The sequence below is a fragment of the Mytilus edulis genome, chromosome 11, assembly GCF_963676685.1.
Source record: "Mytilus edulis chromosome 11, xbMytEdul2.2, whole genome shotgun sequence".
Lineage (NCBI taxonomy): Eukaryota > Metazoa > Mollusca > Bivalvia > Mytilida > Mytilidae > Mytilus > Mytilus edulis.
The window spans coordinates 72,612,555-72,640,102 of record NC_092354.1 but is presented as its reverse complement, the minus strand read 5'-3'; the positions used below and the strand labels follow the sequence as shown (position 1 = coordinate 72,640,102).

General features: G+C 31.8%; 1 protein-coding gene across 1 annotated transcript; it reads left to right on the top strand.

The window, feature by feature from the left end:
- The first annotated feature begins 11,566 nt into the window (after positions 1 to 11,566).
- On the top strand, positions 11,567 to 18,387 carry LOC139496223 (uncharacterized). The gene is made up of 3 exons (XM_071284703.1): positions 11,567 to 13,067; positions 14,713 to 14,916; positions 16,988 to 18,387. Exons 1-3 carry the CDS (start codon positions 11,921 to 11,923, stop codon positions 18,211 to 18,213), a joined length of 2,577 nt encoding a protein of 858 aa, XP_071140804.1. The 5' UTR covers positions 11,567 to 11,920; the 3' UTR covers positions 18,214 to 18,387.
- The last annotated feature ends 9,161 nt before the right edge of the window (positions 18,388 to 27,548 follow it).

Below are 27,548 nucleotides of genomic sequence, written 5' to 3'. Positions count from 1 at the left end.
GTCAACATAAGACTCATCAGTGACGCTAGGCTGCATCAGCGTGCTTTCAGACGAAGAAAAAGAATTGTAACCAGTGTCAAATATTTCTATCAGTGTGTACGTCCAGTCGACTCGGGAAGACCTTTTCAAATGAATTATGTGTTCGGCAATGATGATGGATGAATCTTGATAAGAGGTTAATAAGGCTACGTAAAGTGTTTTTATAACAAATCAATATATCAAGTTTAGACAAATATTTCTGTAAAAACCTTTATTAATAAGTGTTAAAAGTATCACTTTTATATAAAAATCGTTTCTTTTTAAAATAAACATGGGAAAATTAAAGTTCTGAATGCCTAGTTTTGTTTACACTCAACCTACAGAAGACCTGCATCGACTATCGACTGCCTTGTAGACAAAACATGATTCAAACTACATTTAAACATTGAGTTTTATCAATGGGAACGTAATTATGTTTAGTTTATGTGTCAGTTACACTAACAAAACACCGCGTTGTGAACAAGGCCTAAATCCTACACTTCTACCTGGATTGACTGGTCGATACACTGTGTATTTCTTATTTTCTCGAGACATTAAAAGGTATGTTTCATTTCTATTATTTTTGTCACATTTAAAAAAAAAAATATCCGAATACAAAAAAATGATTATATGAGTAATTGTACTGTAATGTGTGAGTAGGCTATAGACATATAAGACATTATTATAATGTCTAGTTTATCGTGATCATTGGCGGATCCAGGGGGGTCCGGGGTTGGAACCCCTCTCCCCTTTTTGGCCGATTAATGCATTTGAATGGGTACATATAGTTGGAACACCCCCTTTGTCCTGGGTTTGGAACCCCTTTTTAAAATGGCTTGATCCACCACTGGTGATCGAGGCTGATAAATGGGGATAATTGGCATCTTTGATCATAAATGTGTAAAATAGTATCTTTATTGGATTAATGACTTAATGAGGTACATGTCTTAATATTGAATATGATAAATGATCTGCTTTGACACTTACACAGACAGGAAGTAAATCCATGCACATTTACAACATCTCCATATTGTTGTCGATTGTAACTTTTATCGAATTGCATATATTTGCATATTGAGCATTACTCTTGGGCTGGTGTTGTGGTATATTGTGACAGTTGTAACTAGTGTTGATAAGTTACATGTTACATAACATTTATGTCGGATCTTTTATCTATACAGCACAATATGTTATATCTAATAAATATTGGTGACGTCGTTAGTTGAACTTTTATATTCCATGAGATTAATAATGAATTGAGCACGATTCTCTAAACTATAAAATGGAGCACTACTTCTGCTTATCTCTACGATAATTGTTTTTATTGCATATTATAATATAGGCCAAGAATTGGTACCAGGACCATACATGTAAGTGATTTGTTATTAACTTAAAACTTTGGCGATGATTCCAGATTTTGCTATTAAATATAACAGTTTGTAACAGAAAGATAAGTCTAGATATCAAGACGACAAAATAAACATAATGACATAGACATAAATAGATTTTGGCAAAATTTCAAAATAATTTCAAAGTGCTGCTGTTATACTGGTCAGATATTCAATCTTTGTACAAGACATTTTTGGCAAACTGTCTTTATTGTAGGGTCTTAATCAATAAGCAAGAATTTAAATCAATTAAGAGTATTAAGTGTGATAAAAACCTGCATAGTTCCTTTATTGTCGTACATATATAACGTTTAAACTAATTGTAAAATCGTTTAAAGCTTTTTTCTGCGTAAGAAAATGTCTGTAGCTAGTTAGGAATACAACAGTTGTTATCTATTTGTTTGATGTGTTTGAGATTTTGATTTCTTCATTTGGTTACAGACTTTCCGTTTTGAAATTTCCTCGGAGTTCGGAATTTTTTTTTTTTTTTTTACTTATTAATTATCTTAAATCATGGATTAAAATTTCCCTAAATAAAATGCCCGCCCATATATTTATTTTTTCCGATAAATTATTCATATTGTGTTGTGTTGAAATTCTGATCGGATATTGTAAAATGTCGTATCGGTTTTTTTTTGGTAATGTTATTTTTTGTGTAATTTTATATTCGTATGTAAAAGTAAAGATACTTTTTTTTTCAACAACAATAAATCACATGCTGTTAACAGATTTCTTCACTGGTAGAGCCTTTTCAGTGTAGATCCCTGTATGTTAGTACCTTAAGACCAGGGTATCTTCAGGTATATATATTTATAATTTTGTAAGTTTGTATATTACATGTCATAAATACATTGTTTACCATTAATACACTATTTCTCTATAACTTTACTATTATAACTCTTATTATGAACTTTATATATATATATATATGGCGAGGGAAGAACCAAAAATTTGCGAAAGCAAATTTACAGATCTAACATTGTTGGGTTGATGTTTAGACGAGTTGTATATATATATATATATATCTATATATATATATATTGATATATATATATTACTATCTGATAGATGTTGAGAAAACCGAATAACGGGTTATCTAGGCGTGTTCCGAATTTGATTTGTGGTGTAACAGTGGCGGATCCAGAAAAAAATTTGGGGGTGGTCCCAAATGTGGTCCCAAATGAATATTGAATGGTATGAAAAGGTTAAAAAATACATTCGACATTATGGAAGATCATGAATTTGGACAACACCATGCAATGCACATATTCCTAGGTAAAGGAATTTAAAGACATGTAAAACTGATTTTTATTTAAGACTCTATACAATATCTTGCAATCTAAAATAGCACAACATACAACTGTCATCTGAATTAGGCAAGCTGTAAACAAAGTTTAGCTAAAATGTTCCGAATCGGTAAAAATAGTTCTACGTAAAATTGTTCAAAATTTACTAATGAAAGCGTCGTTTATCAGGCCATTCAACATCATGCGTCGCGGGTGTTTCCTTGCAAAGTTATCTATAATTTGTTTTATGTTTAGTTCCAAACTGTAGTGCACATGCATCAACGCAAGTTCGTTTAAACGTGATTGTCCCATAGTTGTTCTCAGGTAGGTTTTTAAAAGTGATAACTCACTGTTGGATCGCTCACATTCGCAACTCGTCACCCTTATGGTAGCTATGATTTTTAAGATAACAGAAATATTTGGAAAGTCTGTTTTACAAAATACTTTCAGAGCACCGGCTACAAGTTCTGGTTTTGAAAGCATTGACTCGCAAGTCTTTTGCTGCAAACGCAGTTCGGACGGCATTGTAGATGGACTCGGCAAATCAGTATGGTAAAAGTCTACAAAATGTTTAATTTCATCAAATATTGCGCTTTGTACAAATGCCGGTACCAACTTCAGTGCTTGAATTGCTGTTGATGTTGTGGGAAAGGGGGGTGGGGACTCAAAGAGATTAATAAACAAATTTAATTTAAATCATTCATAATGATTGTTTTTTTTCAAAATGTACATAAATGAAATCTAAAACCGAGACTCCGTTAGTTGGACAATGCAATTATATATGTATTTCTCTATTGTCCGGTATAACGGTTATTCATGTTGTTTTTTGTGTGGATTGACAATCTCCGGCGCAGAGCTCACATCCGTTCCGTACTTACTTCGTTTCACTACACGTAATATGACGAGGCAATGTATTGTAGTGTAGTAAGTATACGGAAAGGAAACGAACACTGTACGTAGATTGGTGGATTAATTGCTTTCACCACGTGTTTGCCAAATATAAATGAATTAGCCACGGAATGTTGCAGTATATAAATTTTAGGAAGAAATAAGAAGTACTTTTACTTTCAAAACTCATTGAAATAATTTGTAAAATAAAAAAATCATCTATCAAAAAATTTAAATGCATGGAGTTCTGTAAAATACACATATTATAACAATATTGACAATAACAACAATGTTAAATATCAGAATATATCTTTTTTAGTATCCCTTTTCCTTCAATGTTAATATATATATGTATTTTTAATAATAATCCTTTTTTCAAATTCTGACATAAAAACAATATATAGATTTATATGTTTTGTCCTATATTCTGACAAATAGTGTATTTTGTGTATAGGGAACACAATAACTGTAAGAAAAAAGTTTATTTCATAAAAATGTTCATCATTAATTTTATATCCCTATATTAATTTTTTTCAGTGTGTGTACCAATCTTAGATATTTCAAAGATCTTGTATATATCCTCCAAATTCCTTTAAAAAGTTGCACGTTACAAAAAATGTTCATAGTCTTCTGTAACATTACACAAGTTACAAGTAGAGTTATGGCTTATTTTCGAATGTTTTAACAAAACTTTGTTTGGAAGAATAAAGTGCAATAGTTTGCATCTGTACATTTTCAGTTTATTATCTTTTAAAATTTATGAATAAATTCTTGCATATATTGAGCTTTAATTTGTATGTTTTTACATTTTAATATTCTATTCCACTTTTGATACCCTATTGGAACTTCTTTATCATATTCTGTTTAAATTGTATAAATTTTCTTCTAATCTAATCTAGTGCAATTTTGTTTTCACTAATATATAGTGAGTTATTTGTTAAAACACTAGTTTTTATTGAACTTTCTTCATCTAATATTTTTAAACCTTCTTTTGGAATTGCTTTTCTTAATTTTGAGAATTCAGCTATCCAATTTCATTTATTTTTTAGTTTTAAACTTATAAATTTTTCTGAAAAAACTCCATTTTCATCAATAATATCATTTATATGAATGATGTTGCTGTCTATCCAATTTTGGAAAAGAAGTGTTTTCTTTTGAAATTTGATCAATAAAATAGTTATCAAAGGTACTATCAATTGCTTTCCCCAAATGACTTCTTTGCGGATAAGTGTGTAATTACTCGGATTTATTTTTAACCATACTTTAATCATATCAAGATAAAATTCTTGAAGCTTTTTAGTACCAGGTAGAGAGTATATAATATTAGTATTCATTCTTAAGATATGTGGATTGCTACCAAATTTATTAAGATAATATTTTTGTATAACCATCCAATAAAGACAGCAGTTAATCTTTTTATCCAACCTATCTTAATAGATTCTATATATTTATCTATATTTACCATGTTATACGCCATCTAGTTGGTTGTAGCTTAATACAGTGCGTTTAACTTTTTCTGTCTTATTGTTCCATAGAAATTCATATATATATATATATCTTTTAATTTATTTAAATACTCTTTGTCCAAGGTTGAGACTGTAGCCAAATAAGTGATTATAGGAATAAATAAAAATTTAATAACTGTTATTCTTCCTATCATAGTTTAGTTTCTTTTTTTTAGTTAGATATAATGTTTACATACTTTTCTAGCTGTTTATCAAAATTTAGTTTTTGACACTCTTTGTTATGCCCAAAATATATTCTCAGACTTTTAACTGGTTTATCTATAAAGTTACTATTTGCATATTTTTCTTTACAATGTTTTTGTTTCCTTAGCCAAATACCCTCTGTTTTAGATCTGTTAAAGGGGCACTAGCTTTTAAATTCATGTTCACCGATTCTAATCAAATTCTCACATTTGATTTATAACATGTTAAACATGTATCTAAACTATCAAAAGTCTAAATAAACCAATAAACAAGGCACAGGCATGAAAATACGTAGCTTCGTTTCGTGTGTATTTGAGTCTAGACGCTATCTAATTATTTATCGAGTTGACCTCTACAGTCACACGATGACCATATAAGCGATGTAAACATAAATATAGATATGAATATATTAAGCAAACACGTGCTGTTGAATTATTCTAGATCTATTTAATTTCATAATACAGATAAAAAATGAATGTTTATCATCGTCTCACCCGTATTAGAATGTTTATTTGTGGATCGAATCAGTCAATCAAATGATTTACCTTTGTTCTACTTTCAATGTTGATATTCTCTTCCGTTAAATAACTTTACACATATAATTCACGTGTTATCAATCTCAAGCTAAGGGGTAAAGTTAAAACTCACATGAATATGGATTTAAGAGGTCGAATTATTCACTTGCAAGTGAATCAGTCATAATCAATGTTTTTTTGCTTTTTTTGACAAAATTGAACCTTATTGGTTACTAAAAAGGAATTGCTATTTCACTATTTGTATTTCTTTACTGATTGAGCCAAACAAAATAATATATTAGGTTTTTATATATCTCGTAGCTAGTGCCCCTTTAAGTTTTAATCCTGACAGTGTCCCATTCATGTTAAGAGCTTTTGAAATATTTTGTTTTGATAATAAAGATAATTAATCTCCCAGTCATTTATATGATTTTAGTTTAAGCCAGCATATGAACATGATTAATTTGTTTTATAGTTTGATTTAGAAAAAAAATACCGACATAGCTAGATAATACAATTAATTATCTAATATAGCATTAACGGTACCAATTTTCCTGCACCAGATGCGCATTTCGACAATACATGTCTCTTCAGTGATGCTCGTGGCCAAAATATTTGAAATCCAAAAGCTTATATAAAAGACGAAGAGCTATAATCCAAAAGGTCCAAAAAGTATAGCCAAATCCGTGAAAGAAATGAGAGCTTTGTATGAGGGAGATACATTCCTTAATTTATAATAATTTCTAACATTTTGTAACAGCAAATTTTAATAACACAAAAAATCCGTATTTTCATGCCAGTACCGAAGTACTGGCTACTGGGCTGGTGATACCCTCGGGAACTAACAGTCCACCAGCAGAGGAATCTAATATCTAACACAACTCTGTATTGAAATTTGTGTAATTGTTATTAATGAATGAAATAACATAATGACACTCATACTGAATTGTATTCAATTTAAAGAAATTTACCTGTGACGTCACTTATTTTGGTGTTGACACAGTCGTTTGACAAACAGTTCGTGGTTCTGTTGTGCTGTTTGTATGTGCTGTCCTAGGTTGTTTTACGTGTTCATTGTTATTTTGTGGTTAGCATGCAGAAATGTACTATTGTATTGATTCTTTGTGTATTTCTCTGTCCTGAATGTTCTTGCATTTTATTTTACAGTATACAACATTCCTGTCATTTAAATTTGTCATTTTAGTGGTTTATTTAACATTGCCACACAAATCGATGTTTGGCTAGCAACGAAACCAGGTACAACCCAGTTCCTTGAAATGTCTTGTACCAATTCTGGAACATGGCTGTTGCTATCGTATAGTTTGTTTCTGTGTGTGTTGCATTGTCGTTTGTTTTTGTTGCACTTTACAGTTTCTATTGTTTCTATGTTTTCTATAATTGGTGTGTTTCCCTCGTTTTAGTTTGTAACCCGGATTTGTTTTCTCTCAATCGATTCATGACTTTTGAACATTGATATACTACTGTTGCCTTTATTAACATGTATGCAAAACAATGATTAAACATTGACCAGAATGATAACACAATTAGAGATTCTTTCATGTCGTGTTCTATAGTCTAATTTTATCTCGAAACGGGTAGTGAATATATTATACAAATATAGCCTTTGTATGAGGTCGATACAAGGATATATTGACCTGAAAGAAGTATATTGACTCAGGACGAAGTCGATATATCCTGTATTGACCTCATACAAAGGCTATATTTGTTATATTATTAATTTCCGACCATGTTTGTATCAAAATCGTCATTTAGGTTTGTTGGAACTTTATAGATATTACATTGTCTCCTTGACAATAACAACATATTAGTAGTTTTTTCATTTACTTTTTTTTGGACATCTTATGTATTTGAAGATTTTATTTCGTCAAATAATCGATCACAGATATCATTTGTTTCAAAACGATAAACAATATCCTGAAATTCATTACATGACGTCACAAAGTATATCGGTTTTTAGATATTCTAAAAATAACCGTGCAATATGCTTTTTGCCGGTCAATATGCTTTTTGCTATCCGCCGTTTTCTCTCTACCTTCGAAAATATAGTTTAACATGTGACTATCCCTAAACGAATCAAATTTGTTAAAATATACGAATTAATAATATTCTAAAATATCGTTAAACCGAGGGGTAATATATTGACAAAAAATAATCTTATGCATGTAAAAACAAATAGTATATAGTTTATTCTTATGCTTTAAACAAGTCAGTTGTTCGTGCAGTTGTTGAAGTTTTATTTAATGGTTTAGTTAATTCGCATGTCTAATTTATGTAGTTTTTGTAACCTTTATTGTTGAAATGGGGAATCGTGTGTACTGAAACAGTAATAGACATTTGTGTAAACTAGATACATACATAGGATAACACTTTAGACTTACGATTACTGGTGACAAAAACAAGGGGTCATAGAAAATACAAAAGCAAATCAACAGTACGGATACAAAATAGCAAATGTTGTCTTCTATATAAAAAAAAAGGTGTAAGCGACACGTTAAAATTTTATGTGTCCAAAGCGCTTTTCTGGATTTACCATCACGAACGAAAAAAAGCCGAATTATTGAAGAAAAGGATTTATTAGGACCGAAGGTGTAGATAGATGTATGATATATATATATATATATTCAGCAGGAGCGGGGTATTTTCAATGCAATAGTTAGTCTAAGATAAGATAAGATAATATAGGATATTTTTTTCGAATTAAAGGGCCCATGAAGAGCAAAGTAATTTACAACAATAATTTTTATAATTGTTACAATAATGTTGACATAAATCATAAATAAGAATTTAACTATTTCGTAGATGTTAATCTACATACAGATCAGAGCCATATACATAAAAAGGCATAACAAATTCAATGTATCTATTATTAACAGGCAAATATTCTCAACGTCTTAAATAAAACAATATCTTTACTATACTGTTAGTTTTCTTAGTTCCAAACATTTATTAATATAAATGGCAATATTTTTCAGTAGATCTCAGTTTTCTTGAATAAAAAGCCAATTATGTTTTTATTAGTTCGATATTTATGGAAGTTAAAAAACATATATTTCAGAAAAACAATTGTCTATAATTTTTCACTAAAATAGGGGGCCAATTAGATAGCTTATCATACCTTCTCCTTTGGCTTAACTTTTAAAAATTTTTACAACCTATTGAGATATTATCATGAAATTCTTTTCTTAAACAGTTATAAAGGGGACACTGACATATAAAATGTTCTTCGTCTTTAACTTTATCTAAGGTGCATTTTTTACATAATGTTTGTGATTTATCTGTATAGGTTTTAGCATATCTATCTCTCTCTACTTTTAGGGGATGTGCACTTATTCTGATCTTGCACAGCGCTTGTCTATCTTTAAATTCTTTTAATTGCAGATATTTTTCTGTACCAAAAAAATGTTTAATTGAAAAATAGGTCAAGAGTTTACCTCTACCTGATTTGACAGTATTTTCTCTAAATTCTTTCCAATGATTATGAAAACTTGTACATAATTTATTCTTAACTATAGTACATAAACGGCCAACACTTACATTTAAGTTTGGTAAGTCTAGTTCTTTCATTAAATAGTCAATACTAGATAACCATATAGTGTTATTGTTTGCATGTTATTTTTTATTACAAATATCTGCATCATGAAATAAACCATCCTTTGTGTTCTCTAACCTATGAACATATTATAACACTGCCAATAAAACTGAAAAATATACAGGAAATTTTCCTAATTAACACATAACAGCAAAATTACCTTCTTTTCTGTTAACCCCAAGAATATATGTCATGAAGTTTGTGTGCGACTTTTCAGATATGTCTTTTGAATAAACCTTTTCTGAAATATAATCGTTACTCTCCTTACATGCCACTGAAGTGGTTGAAAACATTCCCCATATTTCACTGCCATACATTAAAATAGGTTTAATTGTATGGTCATAAAGGTGCATTAAAGTTGAGACGCTAGGATTTGATGATGCTAGGCATTGTTGTAATCCAAAACAAGCTTCCATAGATTTCTTGTATAGCTCATCTTTACAATGTGTAAATTTACCACTAGATACAAAAGTAATTCCTAGGTACTTATAACATTTTACATTTTGAAGATGTTGCCCATTAAAATACACTGAGCAATCAAAATGTTTTCCGGTTTTGTTAAACATTAAAACTTTTGTTTTATTAAGGTTTGCATTTAACACCATTTTGAGCAATACAATTGTAACTTATCAATTCTCTCTTGTAAACCAGGTTGTGTTTCAGAAAAAATCACAATGCCATCTGCATACATAAGACAATCAAGTCTGTTGTCATTTAGGTCAACATGGTCAGTATATGATGAAAAAGTTTCTGGCATATCACTTATAAACAATTTGAAAATATCTGGGCTTAATACGCCCTGTCTAACTCCTATAAAAGATCTAAAGATAGGGGTTATTTCATTTTTTATTTTTACACATAGTTTATTTTTACTATACATATGTTTGAAAATAGAATAAAATGTGCCTGTTATATTTAGATTTTAAAGTTTATATTTTATGCCTGCATGAATAACAGTACTAAATGCTTTGTTAAGGTCGACAAAGCAATCAAATAGTTTCCACCTTTCTTTTTGTTAATGTATCTTTCGATTAGGATTTTTAAAACAAACATATGATCAGAAGTTCTTGATTTTTTTCAAACCCAATTTGTGATTTACTTATTATCTTTTTTTCTTCTAAAAATTTATCTAACTTTTTATTCAAAATAGAGTTGAATAATTTACCAAGGCAGGAATTAATTGCAAAATCACGGTGATTTTCTGGTTTGCAGGGGTTACCGCTTTTTAAAATTGCTGACAAATATGCGGATGACCACTGTGTATGGTATTGACCTGAAGACAGCACTACATTTAAGAGTCTTTGAAGCAGAGGATTTAATATAGAGGAACCAGCTTTCAACATTTCAACAGGAATTTCATCTAGTCCACATGCTTTTCCACTTTTTAATTTAAATATTGAATCTGATTTTTCTTTCACTAAAATTATGTAATCTAAGTAACAGAAACTTTTATTTTTTTCCATAGTATTTTATAGATTCAAACGTCTGAGTATTAACTAGCTGCGATTATAAATATGTGAGTATAAGACATTTTAATTGTTCCAAATGTTGTTGATATCATTAGTATCAAATTGTGTCTTCAACGGTGGACTACATATAGAATATGACAGTTATCCATTCGTTTGATGTCTTTGAGCGTTTGGTTTTGCCTTTTGATAAGGCACTTTTTGTTTTGAAATTTCCTTGAAGTTCATTATTTTTGTGATTTTACTATTCCACCATTCGTCCATTTAGGATATATGATACCCTGTTTGGTATCATCTATTATTGCTTCATGTACCATGCGATTGCTTAGCTTATGATATAATAAATCTCAAAACAAACGTGTACGTCTCCTACGGTTGATCGTTGATTAAATTACTGGCATTAAGACAGTTTATATTTTGCGATAAGACGTATTAAAACATTGATCTATTTTCATTTCAGTTAGACTTAAATAGAGAGGTTATAGTGTGTATTTAGGCTTAAAATTTGTTTATAAGTAAACATTTTGGAGCATCAAATCAAATTTAAAAAAAAAACAAACGTGCATGTTCAAACTCATTTTTGATTTAAAATATTAATAACTACCAGGACAATCATTTAAGAAATAAATAAAACAAATTCGACATATTGATATATTTTGTTTTGTTTGGTGCACATTTTATATCAATGTCTTTTTCTTAAATTTTTGAATATGGATGGTTTTCCTCGACTGACAGAAAAACGTACTGTGATGCCTTAAAATTGTTTGTAACATGTTTTCCAACATAAAAGCTACCCAAAACATAGCACTATATTCATAATGATTTTTGATTTTGAAATCACACGAATTCGGGACAATATCTACAAGTAGGTAACGTTTCGCCAGTTAACTTAATTTGTGACAATCAAATCACCAATTGATGTCGTTGGAGCTAAAAAATAAATAAAACAGTAATCTCCTCCTTCAGAACTTTATAATTATATACTGTAAATCTATCCGACGAAATCGACAATATGTGCTTATTTTTTAAACTATTAAAACATGATGAAAATGCAAATTATAATTCCAAAATACTTAATTGTAGATAAGATTGAAAAAATGTCTGATAAAAATGGAGGTGAACTTATCACTGAATTGCAACAAAGATATTTGGAATGTGGGATATGTACCGAGGCGTTCGACGAAGATAATCATATTCCAAAACTTTTACCTTGTCTTCATACATTTTGCTTAAAGTGTATTTCATCACTTCATAACAGAAATACTTTGACGTGTCCTTTATGCAAAAAGACACATGACATTAAAACGAATGATTTCTCCTGCTTACCAAAAGATAATACCAGAAGAGATTTAACTGCTTTTCTTGAAAAATTCGCGAAACATTCTTCCAAAAGGTGTAACATCTGTATGGAAATAACTAAGATAGTATGTAAATGTGAAAACTGTAGTGTAAATATTTGTTCCCAATGCAAAAGCAGACACAAACGTGAAAAGCCAATGCATACATTGACAAAGATTGCACATAACCTAGAAACGGTTAAAGATGACGAAATTTGCAAAAAGAAAGGCCATGAAAATGGATGCTTAAAATTTTTCTGTCGGAGCTCTAAATGCCAGAAAATCTTATGTGCGATATGTGCTATCACAGAACACTGGTCCCACGAGGTAGAAGATATCAATTTGACGTTTAACCACCGTAGAGAATCAGTCCAAAAATTACTCGCTGATTTAAAGAAAAGAGTGGTTACCGTTAAAGTACTTGAACACAGATCGAAAATGAAAATTGACCATTTCTTGAATCAGTCTCATAGATACAATGAAAAGGTTCAACTTGTATCCTCAAAGGGTATACAGAGCGTTTACGACAAAGCCCAACGTATTATTGAACGTGTTAGAACATCAGAGAAAGAAAATATGATACATCTTCATAAGGACAAGGAAACATATTCTGTGTATTTACAAAATGCAACTGAATGTTGTAATACTATTGAACAGTTACTGCAGACTGCAAGTGCAATTTCCTTTATTACGCTTGAACCGGTTGTTATAGAAAATTTGCACCATTTGCTAAACATCGAGTTAGAAAAAATAGAAATCCAAGGAACTAACCAAACAGGGGAACTGGACGTACTTGTTACTGCTTACGAAAATATTATAGAAAGATTTCATGAAACTACATTAGACCCAGGTAGGTAATTTACATATATCGGAAAACACATAATTTATTTTCTAAACTTGGTGATAAAACTGTCTTTTCATAATTTAATTTGACAGATGATAGTTCTGTTCCATGCTTGACCTAATACACTGTCTCCGCTGTTTTTGTCAAAACGGCGTTATTAAGTCAAAAAAAAAAATGTTTGCTAAGAACAGCATGAGTCGCATGAGAATAACATCGAAATTTCAATTATATATCACGTATTTTTCACGTGAAATTCACTTACAATTAACATTGAACTTTTCGCGTGAGTCTTTCATGGACGAAACACGTTTTTCTAATTTCTGTGCTATTTTCACATTTCCTGACCGGTGTGAGAAAAATGTTTCTACTCACTTCTGAATTTTTTTATTGTGAGGTCATGTACACAGGCGCTCATGCCTAATGACGTCACATCAAAAGTACACAACTTTCCACAAATCTTTGAAAAGGAAAGATAAAAACCATAAGAGAAACAGATTCCACCACTGTAACTCGTGTATTAAGATATTTTTCCACTCTCGACAGTTAAATTTTAATTATTTAAAAGTTCGGCAAGCCTCGCGCTTTAAATAATAAAATTTAACTGTCTGGAGTTGAGAAATATCGTACTACACTTGTTGCAGTGTATAAATCTATATGTCTGGTATAGAAACTATTTAGCCTGTTGCATTTAACACATTTTTATATAGCATCTTTGCATCGGATCTAAACACACTTATTAAAAAAATACAGTTGTTGGCATGACACGGGTTATGTTCTTCTCATATATTTTATGATAGTATGATACTAAACCCCTAACGGGAGGGATTGTGCCTGATATTCATATGATGAAGACATAATCTTTCAATCAGTTTAATTAAGATCTGGAGTTGGCATATCAGTTAACTGGTAGTAGTCTGTTGTTATTTATGTATTATTGTCATTTTATTTATTTTCTTTTGTTACATCTTCTGACATCGGACTTCTCCTGAACTGAATTTTAATGTGCGTATTGTTATGCGTTTACTTTTCTACATTGGCTAGAGTTATAGGAGGAGGGTTGAGATCTCATGAACATGTTTAACCCCGCCGCAATTTTGCGCCTGTCCCAGGTCAGGAGCCTCTGGCCTTTGTCAGTCTTGTATGATTTTTAATTTTAGTTTCTTGTGTATAATTCGGAGTTTAGTATGATGTCCATTATCACTGTACTAGTATACATATTTTTTAAGGGGCCAACTGAAGGACGCCTTCGAGTGTGGGAGTTTCTCGCTACATTGAAGACCCATAGGTGGCCTTCGGCTGTTGTCTGCTCTGCTCGGGTTGTTGTCGCTTTGACACATTCCTCATTTCCTTTTGCAATTTTATGTTATTTTGTTTTTACTTATATTACCCTTAATGTTGCCTTATATAACATGATTTGCTCGAAAGGTTATTCTTGTTACAATTAAATGAATCGGCACATGGGTTGAAGGTTTCTGAAAAATAAGTCACGAGTGTAAGGAGTGTTAAGGATACAAAATAAAATGTGGTTAAAGAACAAACCAAGTGCATACCGTCACATCAAAAAGACGATTATGATTAAGAGAGAAGCTAGTTTTTAATTGGAAAATTTACACAGCCTTTCTTATCTTAATCTTTTATATTTCTGTTTTAGGCCTAACTGATGGTGTAAGTTGCATACAAACCCCAATTCCATTATACAATCCATCACGTGTATCAGTTCTTTATGATACATTTTCCACATTCGCTGACTATTGTTGTAAAGGAGCATTTGGAATGTTTATGCTGATAATTATGATTTTGTTTACTCTTTATCATTTTTATGATAAACACATACCGCTTTGGTATACAGATGAAGGTATGTTATCTTTTATGAAAACTGTATGTTTATAACGTCTTTAGACTATACACCTAATCTATTGACTGAATACAACTTGATATTTTGTCTTTGAAATATAACTTTTGTATGTGTTGTTATTGGCTTGAACTAGTTTATAGTAGCTGATTTAGCTACACAAACAATATTTTGTGTCTTTAGTGTTTTGTTAGTTTCTTTTGTGCCTTGAATCAATTTGATGTTTCCATTCGTATTCTACTGATTTGTGTTCTTATATTGAGATGTTACGCAACTAACGACATGAACTGAGAGGGTAGGAGCACGTAAACATATGTATCACCCCGCCACGCATCCGTATCGATACATCGGGGTAAACCATTGACGTTTGTTGCTATGTTTTTCGTGGTATTGTATTTGTTTGTACATAGGTCCGACTGATTGTTTTCTTGCTTGAATTCGGAGTTTAGTATGACGTCCATTATCACTGAAGTAGTATACATATTTTAAGGGATTTCAAATATTTTGGCCACGAGCATCAATGAAGAGACATGTATTGTCGAAATGCGCATCTGGTGTAAGAAAATTGGTACCGTTAATTTTATAAATACCACTGGGTCGATGCCTCTGCTGGTGGACTATTAGTCCCCGAGATTATCACAAGCCCAGTAGCCAGTACTTCGGTACTGGCATGCAAATACGGATTTTTTGTGTTATTAAAAGGAGTAGGTCCGGTAAGGACTCATTTTGGCCTCAAATTTCAGTTTCATCTGACGAAAGATTTTGACCACTTTTTAAACACTTAAATGTCTATTTCACTTGATTCAATTAGTTTATGTGAAAGATTTTAACTGATTTAGTCATTAAAAACGATCCGATTCCAGCTCAAATATAAAAAAAAATCTACCAAATATGCTGAAAAATGTCACTTTACAGATGGTTTTTGTCAAAAATGAAAGTGGCCGCATCCGTGTTCATCCACAACCTTTATATATGTTATGTAGTATCATAAAATACAACTTACATTTCAATATTAAGGATGAACACGAATGCGGCCACTTTCGTTTTACACGGAAACCGTCTAAAATTTAACTAAAATGCTAGAATTTTGAAGATTTCAGTAATTTAGCACGACTTAATGGCGCTACAACCCGATATATGTGCATTGTATTGTCAAAAACAGCCCATATTTATGTAGCAGAAGCATTCAACTGTCCAATAAATAACTAAAAGTTTTCATTTTAACAATTTTGTAAAACTGTTATATTTTGGGGCCAAAAAGGGGTCTTACCGGACCTACTCCTTTGCTGTTACAAACTGATAGAAATTATTATGATTAAGGAATGTATCTCTCTCATGCAAAGCTCTGATTCCTTCCACGGATTTGGCTATACCTTTTGGACCTTTTGGATTATAGCTCTTCATCTTTTATATAAGCTTTGGATTTCAAATATTTTGGCCACGAGCATCACTGAATAAACATGTATTGTCGAAATGCGCATCTGGTGCAAGAACATTGGTACCGTTAATTTTAGTAAGGGGACAGCTGATGGACGCCTCCGGGTGCGGGAGTTTCTTGCTACATTGCAGACCCATTGGTGGCCTTTGGTTGCTGACTGCTCTATGGTCGTGTTGTTGTCGTTTTGACACATTCCCTATTTCCTTTCTCAATTTTATTGTTTACAACCTTAAGTTTGTCCAATTTCGTTTTTTAACAATGTAACACAGTATAATAATCTTTAGAATTATAAGGGTGGTGCCATGGGATGGGCATAAAAGACACAAATAGTTTGATACGTGGTTGCATGCTTTGGGCACGTTAAAAATTGTTAACTTGTTCAGTAAGTTATTTAAAATTCACATGTTGAAAGACCATGACTTTTCGTACATAGTCACAGCGTTCCCGGTAAGCATGGCACATATTCAACAATTAAAGCACTATATTTGAAAAATATTTCCGGGTAAGAAAGTTTTAAAATTTAAGATACTAGTGGGTTCATTGAGATGAATCTTACTTTTTTTACAGTACACATACACAATTTATTGACGAAAACGCGAGGATTATCAAATTTTTACTTATTATTTAATATTTCAGTTCCGGAGATGCATTTTGTTTTTGATACCAGTGATTATATGTTTCCATGTAGATCTTATGATAGTAGAACCGTTTCTACTCGACCTTATAGCGGGCTAGTATGCAAGGAAAGACGTTTTAAAAATCAGGGAATTTATGGAAAATTTCCTTTTAAAAATGATCAGGAGTACAAAATAGATCTTGCAGTCCGGATTGAAGATTTGGAACTTGGAAATGATGAACACGATGGAGATGACGAGGCAGTCCTTTTTGAAATTGGATTAACTGACAAGAATATTCATATGTCCTATTTGTGTGATAATAAGGAACATGCATGGGTAGTGTATGGTACACACTGTGGCGATGGGGTATGTGTAAGATATAACGATCGAATCGCGCCTCCAGATTTTTTTCTGAAAGAGGACAATAGCAGTGGTTTATGGGAAGTTCACTTCAGTTTATGGTTCCAACCTGAAAAGGAAAACTTGCTTATAATTTCTAATTTCTCCACACACTCGTTTACAAACATATCAGGCAATAATCTATTGTGGCCAGTGTACGCAATATATTATAACAACAGTTTAACTTCGATATCCATAATTACATCATCACCCAGCTCTCAGTCATTCCAGAAGTCTACGTTATCTGAAGGTTTATATATTTCGTTCGATAGCAAAACGCTGGCTAACAGAAAAAAACTAAACTCACAAAATATTACATTACTTAATGCGAAATCTACATATATTTTTACAAAAAGTGTGAATATGAACCGTTTTAAAAGTTCTATGTCTGCTCTTGAAATAAGATTTGATGAAAATAGATATCTACCAAATAACACCATTCTCTTTGAAATGGGATTGTTGTACAATGATTTAATGCACGAAGAAGGTGGGAACATAATTTTCGTAAACTATAATTATAAACAAAATACATCGACATATAATATTGGTTGTACAGATGGATCAAGTGCTATATTCAAAAACGTTGAAGGTGTGTCTTCGATTTTAATAAGAGTTATTTTGCATTTCCATGTAACTGCGAGTGAAAGTCAAGGTCGTATGAAACTCGTTAGTGGCAATGGAATACAATTAACATATATTTCAACTTTCAAACATAGCGGTCTGAGTACATTTCCACAATTTTTCATTCGAAAACGGTGCACATTTTGCACACCAATAATTCGAGCAGATATAAAGCAATTTACGTTGTTTGATTTGATAGTTATTTTGCCTCACTTATTTGTTTGAAGGGAGTCAAAACTTGAATTACCACACGATAGAGAGGACATATTATTAAAAAATGTCCGTGTATCAAAACTGTTCTTTAATGAGTGAAAAAACAATCGAAACAAAAAAAAAAGATGTATGCCTCAACTTGTCTGTACAAAACGAAGTTTTCCAATGTACTTTAAATAATGTAAAATATAATTCATGACATAAAACTGATTTATTGTATTATCAAAAAATAAATACCAAATATATGTGTTTTTAGAATCAATTGATCAACCAAGTCATTATATGGAGGTGACTCTAATAGTAAATGTCTCGAACCGAAATTAATTTAATTATAATTTTACTTTGAGCAAGAAAAAGATTCTGTGACATAGTTTGATCTTTTTATTTTCTTAAAGCATACTATAAATAGTTATCAAAGGTACCAGGATTATAATCCAGTACGCCAGACGTTCGTTTCGTCCACATTAGACTCATTAAAATATTCATAAAGCCAAACAACAAAAAAGTTGAAGACAATAGTAGAGGGGCATTATGTTTTCTGTTTTTTGCGTTCGTTCGTTCGTCCGTCTGTCCCGCTTCAGGTTTAAGTTTTTGGTCAAGGTAGTTTTTGATGAAGCTCAGGTCCAATCAACTTGCAACTTAGTACACACGTTGTTTATGATATGACCATTCCAATTTAAAGCCAAATTAGACTTTTGACCCCAATTGCACGGTCCACTGAAAATAGAAAATGAAAGTGCGAGTTTCAGATTAAAGTTTTTGGTCAAGGTAGTTTTTGATGACGTTGAGGTCCAATCAAGTTAAAACTTAGCACACATGTTCCCTATGGCATGATATTTCTAATTTTAATGCCAAATTAGATATTTTATCCTAATGTCATGGTTCATTTAACATGGAAAATGATAGTGCCAGTGGGGCATCCGTGTACTTTTGACACATTCTTATTTTACATAAATCGATACATAATGCCATTTTGCACGACTTCTGACTTGGAAACTAATATCGGTAAAACAAAGAAAAATATACATCTAAATTAATAATAAAACAAGAATGGGTCCACAGTAGACGGATGCCCCATCCGCACTATCATTTTCTTTGTTCAGTGGACCGTGAAAATGGAATAAAATCTCAAATTTGGCATTAAAATTAGAGAGATCATATCATAGGGAACATGTTTACTAAGTGTCAAGTTGATTGGAATTCAATTTCATCTAAAACTGCCTTCATCTAAAACTTTGACCTGAAGCGGGACGAACGGACGCACAGACCAGAAAACATAATGCCCATAAATGGGGCATAAAAATATCAAAATGGTTCTAATGGTTCCCATTAGAAAAACAGCACATAACTGAGTTATTTTAATTATGTTGTTTTTCATAACAAATTAGTGACTGCACTTAACACACGATAAAACTGAGAGAAAAACATGATCTTGTTTAATGCCAAAAAGAAATATCTACAAAATTGCTCATATAATACACTAAAGTATATGTGTTACAGCTGCAAACTACAAATTAGCAGCTAAAGTATACTTCTCCAAAATTACAAACGCAATAAGTAAAAGTAACAGTGTGACAAAAATTGTTATCAACGTTCAATACCGCAACAAGATATATCTAAAGGACATAAAAACATAAAAGGAGCGCAATGATTGATAAGATCTTGTATAAAAAATGAACAGTTTCGATATTCAGTTAAGATGAGCTAATTTGTCTTAAATACTGTCAAAATAAGATAATTAGACTGTTTTAAACATGTCTCATTGTCCTATCATTGGCAGAAAAGGGATGTGTAAGGAACACCATGAATATTCAAAAACATTATTCGATGACAAACTGCCTTAGAAAAAAAAACACGATCAAAACACTAACATCAGTGCAAAGAACACAAAAACAAATTGATTATGCAACACGAACTCCTACAAAGATTGAAAGTACTCCGGAAGGGTAATCAATTTAGATCCTGCTCAATATGCAACGACTTCCATGTTACTTTTTCAACACACATATTGATTAGATATATCAAATAATTAGCCATCACACAATGACGAACTGGTAATCGACGCCTTATCTAACAAAAATATCACCAATTCGATAAATCATTTGTAATTTACATCAGAATTGTCAACAGTTATCTAATCTTATGTTAAACAGGTTGAGAGGAATAATTTCTAAGAGGAAACTGTCTCAGTCATTGTTAGGCTTAAACAGAACTTAATAATTGTAATTCCAAGCTTAAGTTGGATTGTCCCTGCAAGTTCTATGATTACATTGTGTGACAAGGGTTTATCTAAGATGTGTTTTACTTCTGTAACATGTATTATTTCATATCAGTTAAGAATGTGCTTCTCTTATTGGATAGCATGTAGCCAAATGACATTCTTAGTATTCTTTAGTAAATGCCCGAAAACCGATCGTTAAGGATTATGTACCCTTGTGTTGATTCAATGTTAAACATATGGAAATTTTATAGAAAATCCACAGCTCTTATCCTTGTACTCTCATATTTGGCAATTTCATGACTAATAGATATATGATTATTGCATGCAGTGCTAGCATTGATTTTCTTAAAACAAGTTTATTAGTGTAGTTATTGGTTAAAACAAATAAAAATATGTACCAAATCAAGTACACCTTTTAGGCTTTTTAGCACGAGGTATTTTGGAATTTACAAGTTGGTTTCAACTTTTTGTAAAAAATAAACACTAGCACATCATAGAAAAGCAAGTGAGTAATCTATGTTTTAAATTTTATTACAAAAATCTCTGTATTAAAGGCTGTGGATTTTCTATAAAAATCTTGGTTTATTTCCCACAAAGTTCTCTTTTTCTATTAAATGAAATGAAACAGTAAATAATAATGCATCAAGTTTCCCCTTGGTGTATGTACAAAATGGCCTATCTCTATTATTCGTTATATCTGTAGTTTTGATACAATTGAAGTTTGAAAAAATCGTACAAAAATGGCTACAGAAGGGGTCATAAACCTTAATCGACTTTCACATGATAATGTCCAGTAGAGCGTTGTTTCTGTCTTTAGCGGGGTGTCACTTTAATAAAACGAAATCGCAATTCGTTAATTATCAAATATAAAATGGTAGAAAACAATAATATGTACTTACATACTGAAAAATTACACTTTAATGACGACAGAGCTCTGTTGTTATCTCTATGATTGGTCCTCACTCTTTCCTAAAGAAATCGATAATAAGTTGAGTTTTCTTTGAACAATTTGAATTGCATGATGAGAATTTTGTAAAGCATGATTCTTCAATGAAATACACATAATAGTTATCGAAAAACTGGTCATAATCTTGATGCATGACTGCCGTAGGACGGTAGTTTTGAGTGCAACAGCGATAATGACCTCGCCTACGATTAAGTCATTATCGCTTTCTTATTCATTACCACTGTCCTGTAGGCAGTCCATTTATGGGTCATTTTCAAAACAATGTTGAATTTGAAATTGAAACAATGATTAAAAGTTACTTATTCAAACAACCGTCTACATAAGAAAATAAAAACAAACAGTACTTTCAGAACAACATATTAAAAGATGCAATCTTAATGATGTCATACAAGAATATCTTGAAACATTTTTTGATCGGTGGTACAATATTTTGTGTATCCTGTTAAGGTTTAGATAAAATGTTAAGCTTGTCTATCCTGTTACCTTTTTGTCTATCCTGTTACCGATATCAGTATTTCACCTGCAAATGCTTAATTGGGAAGATAAAGACGTTATAACCTTATGATGAGTTCAAACAACAAAATATTTTATTCGTTTTGCACCTTTATGTTAAGATAAAAAAAAATTAACGACGTTTTTGTCTACAATTGTCTATCCTGTTATTGTAACCATAGCAACCATAGTAACAGAATAGACATAATAGGATAGCCAAATTTCTTTTTTGATTGCTGTTGTGAAATAACTACAGTAACTCCCTTTGGTGAAGTGATGATGGTTTTCTATTGTGAATTTGGTTTCGAACACGTTATTGCACGTTTTACATGCATACTGTTGGTGTACTTAATCAAAATTGTTGGTAACAGCATAGACATGAAAAAAGTACACTCTATTTTTTTCACTAAATGTCTTGAAATTTCTTTTTAAAGTAAAGATTACTTTGCACTTTTGAAATCAACACTGACTGATTCAAAATTGATAGGGAGAATAATTTAACGGCTGATTTAAGTAGCGGTAACAGGATTGACATGATCTCCCGTACGCTGATTGAATTTAGTTTGTAGATAATATTATGTTGCATACAATGATAAAGAAGCTACGATTTTTCGTTAGAGTAATAATTAACGTTCTTAAAAGTCGCCTTTGCAGATATCAAGGCAATCAGAAAATTGGACAAAAATCATTTGAATTGTGTTTTCCTGACTCTGTACGCACACACATACCCCAAAATAGGACATAAATGCAGTTTAATTCTTATCAAAATAGATGTAAGGTGTGTTTACTTTTAATGTTCTGAATCACAAATTCGACAAGCTTTCATTTAAACCATTACAACTGAAAATTCCATGAGAAATAAAAAGTTTAGCATGGGTGTACTGAAAATTCGACATTTTTTGAAAATGACCCATATCACGATAATGACCAGTTTTTCACTAACTATTATATAATTTCATCATCCTTATCAACAAGTTATACTAAAAGGAATGTTTTCATTTTAAATAATATGATAAGGCAGTGAGGTAATACATTTCAAATATTTCATAATACTAGTAATGTATTTCTTTAGAAAGACATATACCCATGTGAATAATATGATAAGGCAGTGAGGTAATACATTTCAAATATTTCATAATATTAGTAATGTATTTCTTTAGAAAGACATATATCCATGTGGATGCACACATGTGGTTCAGAATATCATAACAATATATCAAATGAGTATCAACTTGACTTAATATTCTATAGAACTTATTCGCCAGTACAATAACTATCATTCGGTTTATCGTGAAAACACTTTTGGTTCATTGATAAGATAATCATTTGTATTAGAAAATTATCATGTACATCAAAGTCACCATACGGTGTCATTTGGTCTCTTGTGGAGTATTGTCTTGTTGGCAATCATTTCACATCCTCTTTTTGTTGTTTAGATCAGAATATTGTGCAGCATTGTTTGTAGAATCGACTCTACGTTAAAACTAACGTAGACATCTAGAATTTTCCAATTCGATGATAAACACAGGTCAGCTAGATGCGGTTGTGTAGTGTGTGAAATTACGGAGTCATGTCCTGTTAGACTTGACATATCTCACCTGATGCGGGCATGACTCCTTTGTACTTCTTTATTGATAGTGCCATGTTCACTGCACGTCCAAGAAGCGTTCAAACAACTCTTCCAGGCCGTCGTTTGCAATCGGCCTGCTTTCAGACAGACTTTAGTCTCTCTATGGTATACCTATTTTAAATAACACAAGAACGAACTATAAAAATCAGTTAAAAAAGGCTTAACTCATCAGATGGAAAAAAATTACAATTGGACGTGGCCGGGTATTTGTATATCCCGACAACAATAAGACACTAGGAACAGAACTGAGAGTACTCGCAGATATCTGACAGCTAGTTCAAAGCCTCTAATAACTTATAAATAAATCCGTACACATCAAATATCCAATGGATTTATTGTAAAGAAGTCATAAACAGTCAGAGAAAAACATGACCTTGTGCAATGCCAATTTACAGGTAACGACAGATTGTAGATATCAATAAATGTGTCTATGTATAGTTTGCTTTTAACTTACTGATAACAAAATCAATATTTATACCAATAAAAACAATATTCAATAAAAACGTCACAACAGACACGAGCATAGCGAACGAGCTGCGAAATATAAACACCGTAAGATGGTGCTAAAGGAACATCACCATCTAAAAATGGAAAATTAACAATAGGGAACGAAAAATCGTCTTATTTGTCGTACATTTTAATGTGGAGTTTCCCGTTTGAAATCGAAATATCTTAATTCAGGAAAGGACAGTTATTACCGTATAAATTTGATTTATTTAAAGTAAGTTCCTAGGGGTAAATTTTAGCAGTATATTGAGAAAATTCTTGATTTTTTAACGACAAAATACCATCAAGATAACGGTAAGTGTTGTTGAATTTATCAATTAAATGCAATTTTGACGGATCCTTACTGGGTTTAGTCATACACTGTGATTCGTAACAGTACAAAAACAAGTCTGCTATTAAAGGGGCACACTTAGTGCCCATGGGGATACCTACAACCTGTCGATAAACTTTTTTGCCGAAACGTACATAGATATTATCAAGGAGAAAATTATTAGCTTCAATCATCTCGTCACACCTCCAGTAAGTATATCTAGCATATTTACCTTTCTCATTAGAGAAGAAGGCTTTAAATGAGTTGCAGCAAATATATTTGCATTCAGCTTTACCAAACGACCATTTAATTGAATAGGAAAACCTTTGTTTAATAAGATAGTGTGGAAGTGTAGTGTAAAGAGTAGATAAATCAAAACTGTCAACAGAATCTAAAGGACCATCAAAAGTACGTAATTTATCTAAAACATCCAAAGATTTTTTACACTCAAAAAATGGTTTATACCCCTATGTTCACATATTTTATTACAATAGTTTATGATAAGCTCTTTAATAGAAGTTAATGAACTTGTTAAAAGCACTGATTAGTTATAGAACACTTACTAGAGGCCTAGATGAAACAATATTTTTTTTTGTGTAGTTGAGGTAGCCAATACATAGTAGGGTCCTTCAAATGTTCAGAAGAAGCCTTAAGCTTTGATGTGTTTGTGCTATGTTTGTTAAATATATGACTCTCTGTAGAGCGGATGGACTTGAATGTAGATGAATTTAAATTTCAATCTTAAGAACGTCCGTGTAGTATTTACCACCACATTGTTGGCTGCTTTGTCGGCCGGTACAAACACTAACCGCTTAGAAAAGAGTTCTTGAAGCTTATTTCTTATTCTGGAAATAGGTGTACATGTATTATGTACTCTATTGTTTACTTCTAAATCATTTTCAAAATGTGATGTTCTCTTATCTACCACATTCATACATTTATTTAGATAAGAGTCAATAGATTTTTTATCAGATTTTTCCCGTTTACATCACTTTTTTACAAAACGAGGAAAGAGCATCTTTGGTGATTTGATGACACTCTTTTTAATCTATTATAGATGGCCGACGATATTTTGGTCCTTTTTTCAAAAGTTTTTAACCTCTCTGTCCTGGACGATATTGAGGTCCCTTGTAATAACATGGACATACTGGAACATATATCTAAACTTCGACAATTCACAGTTTCAGGTTAAGGGAGTATCATTATCTATATTCACGTCTGATGTAACCGACGTATAATTAAAAATAATAAACTTCTGCTGTTTTGTTTTGTATGTGTATTAAATTATAGGTGGTTCTATGTTATCAAAATAGGGAGGTATAAAGTTTTGAACGAAAGAGTCATCAAATATACTAGATAAGTTGATTAAATCAATATCTCTGCTAATATATTTAAATAGATAAGTTGATAAAATCAAGATCTCTGCTAAATATTTAATTTTCAGAAAATAACGTTTAAGATCTTTAGATTTGGGAACAGCCTATGGTGGCAAAAAGCTGTAATTATACGAGAATATTCATACAGTGGGCTGAAGAAAGAGATGGTGTCACACTCTTTGAAAATATCGTGTAATTTACTAATGGGTATTTGACCCGAATTACAGTTGATGCCTACCATTGTTTTTAAATATAGATAGGAGATTACCAAGCGTATAATTTATACTATGTTTAACTCGTTGATTTAGATTGATATGTTTCCCATAAGACCTATTATTTCGTTTTCCTCGGTTCGTTGAGGCTTTCCCATTTTAGATCTAGAGCTTTTACAAAATTTGTGACACAGCAAGGTGTTCAGTCTGTATAGTTGTTGTTTACAAATCGTGCTGCACTTTTCTGTATCTGTTATATTGCATTAATCTTATTTTGAGTTGTTGGGTCTCCTACTGTGCATGCATATGTCACTGTAGGTCTTACCATAGAAACATTTGCAGCTGCCTTTACAGGTTTGGTACAGTCTTTGTGATTTCTGCGTAAAACCACTATATGTTCTACAGTTATATTACTTTTGCCAAGTGAATTATCTTTGTGTTTATCCCAGGTTCGGTTTAGTGCGAATGGTTACTCCTAGGTATTTGCTAGTTACAACTAAGTCCAGAGTATGCCCCTGTAGTTTGTATGTTGTTTGTTTCACTTGTCAATTGTTTGGTGATATACAAGTCATGTACTAATGACAAGGCATTATTTGGCATTGACACGCATCTGCTTTTTGTTTTCCAAGTTTTCCAATGCTGAAAAGTCTTTCTGAAGAACTGCATTGTCTGTTTGTTTGGTGATGGAACGAAAGAGTAGGCTGTCATCCGCGAAAAATTTGGTCTTTAAAGTAGATGCTGTTTCTGACGTGTGGTTAATTTAGGTCAGGAACAGTAATCGTCAAAGAACTGTTTCTTGGTGTATACCAGAGAGTACTACTATTTGCATTAAGACAGCTTGGTTGGTTTTGGGGTGGACGCCATAGAATTTCAACTTGTGTAGTAGGCGGTGATGTGGTACCTTGATGGATGAGTGTTTTTGCAAAGTCTATTTAATTAGATGCCAAGTCGTTGATGGCTATGATGAGTTTAGAAAAGCAAGATCACCTTTTGCGGTATCCGTCTTGTGCATCATTACGTATTTTATTTCTGACAAAGTGGTCCATGATGTTTCTATATACAATATTTTCGTAGACCTTGCATGTAATGGAAGTCTGAGATTGGATTTAAGTGTCTTTCGTCTTTTTTTAAAAGAGGAACTGCATGGGCACCTCTCCAATCTTTCGGGACTTCGCCGGTGTTCAGTGATGGTTGGTATAGGTCTGTAAGTATAGGAGCAAGTTGTTTTTGCTGCTGCTTTCAGTATATAGCTCACTTCTTATATGTAATTATATTACTTGTTGGCATGCTTAATTTCCCATCGTACTTCTTGAATTTTCAGTTTTTCGAGCTTTCTTGTGTGCTTTTTGTTTCTGGTTTATTTTGCGTCTATTTGTTGTATTAGTCCATGGATGGGTGTTTCATCCTTGAGACACATTACATTTATAAGATTACTCAAATAATACGACACAAATTGTGTGTTATACACAACATAATAATAAAACAATAATTTCTTTGTTTGGTTAATTAGTAGTCAGATTTTAAAAATGCATTGTTCATAGAGGAAGAGCACTGCTATCCCGCAAAACGATTTTACCAATCTTTTAGATTTTACTGACAAAAAATAAACATGCACGATGCATTTGAAACAGA

Bases quoted from the DNA above. Each gene is read 5' to 3' on its own strand.
- LOC139496223 (XM_071284703.1), top strand. From the start codon at position 11,921: ATGATGAAAATGCAAATTATAATTCCAAAATACTTAATTGTAGATAAG. The intron at 13,068-14,712 runs GTAGGTAATTTA...TTTCTGTTTTAG, and splicing joins TGAAACTACATTAGACCCAG to GCCTAACTGATGGTGTAAGT. The intron at 14,917-16,987 runs GTATGTTATCTT...TTAATATTTCAG, and splicing joins GCTTTGGTATACAGATGAAG to TTCCGGAGATGCATTTTGTT.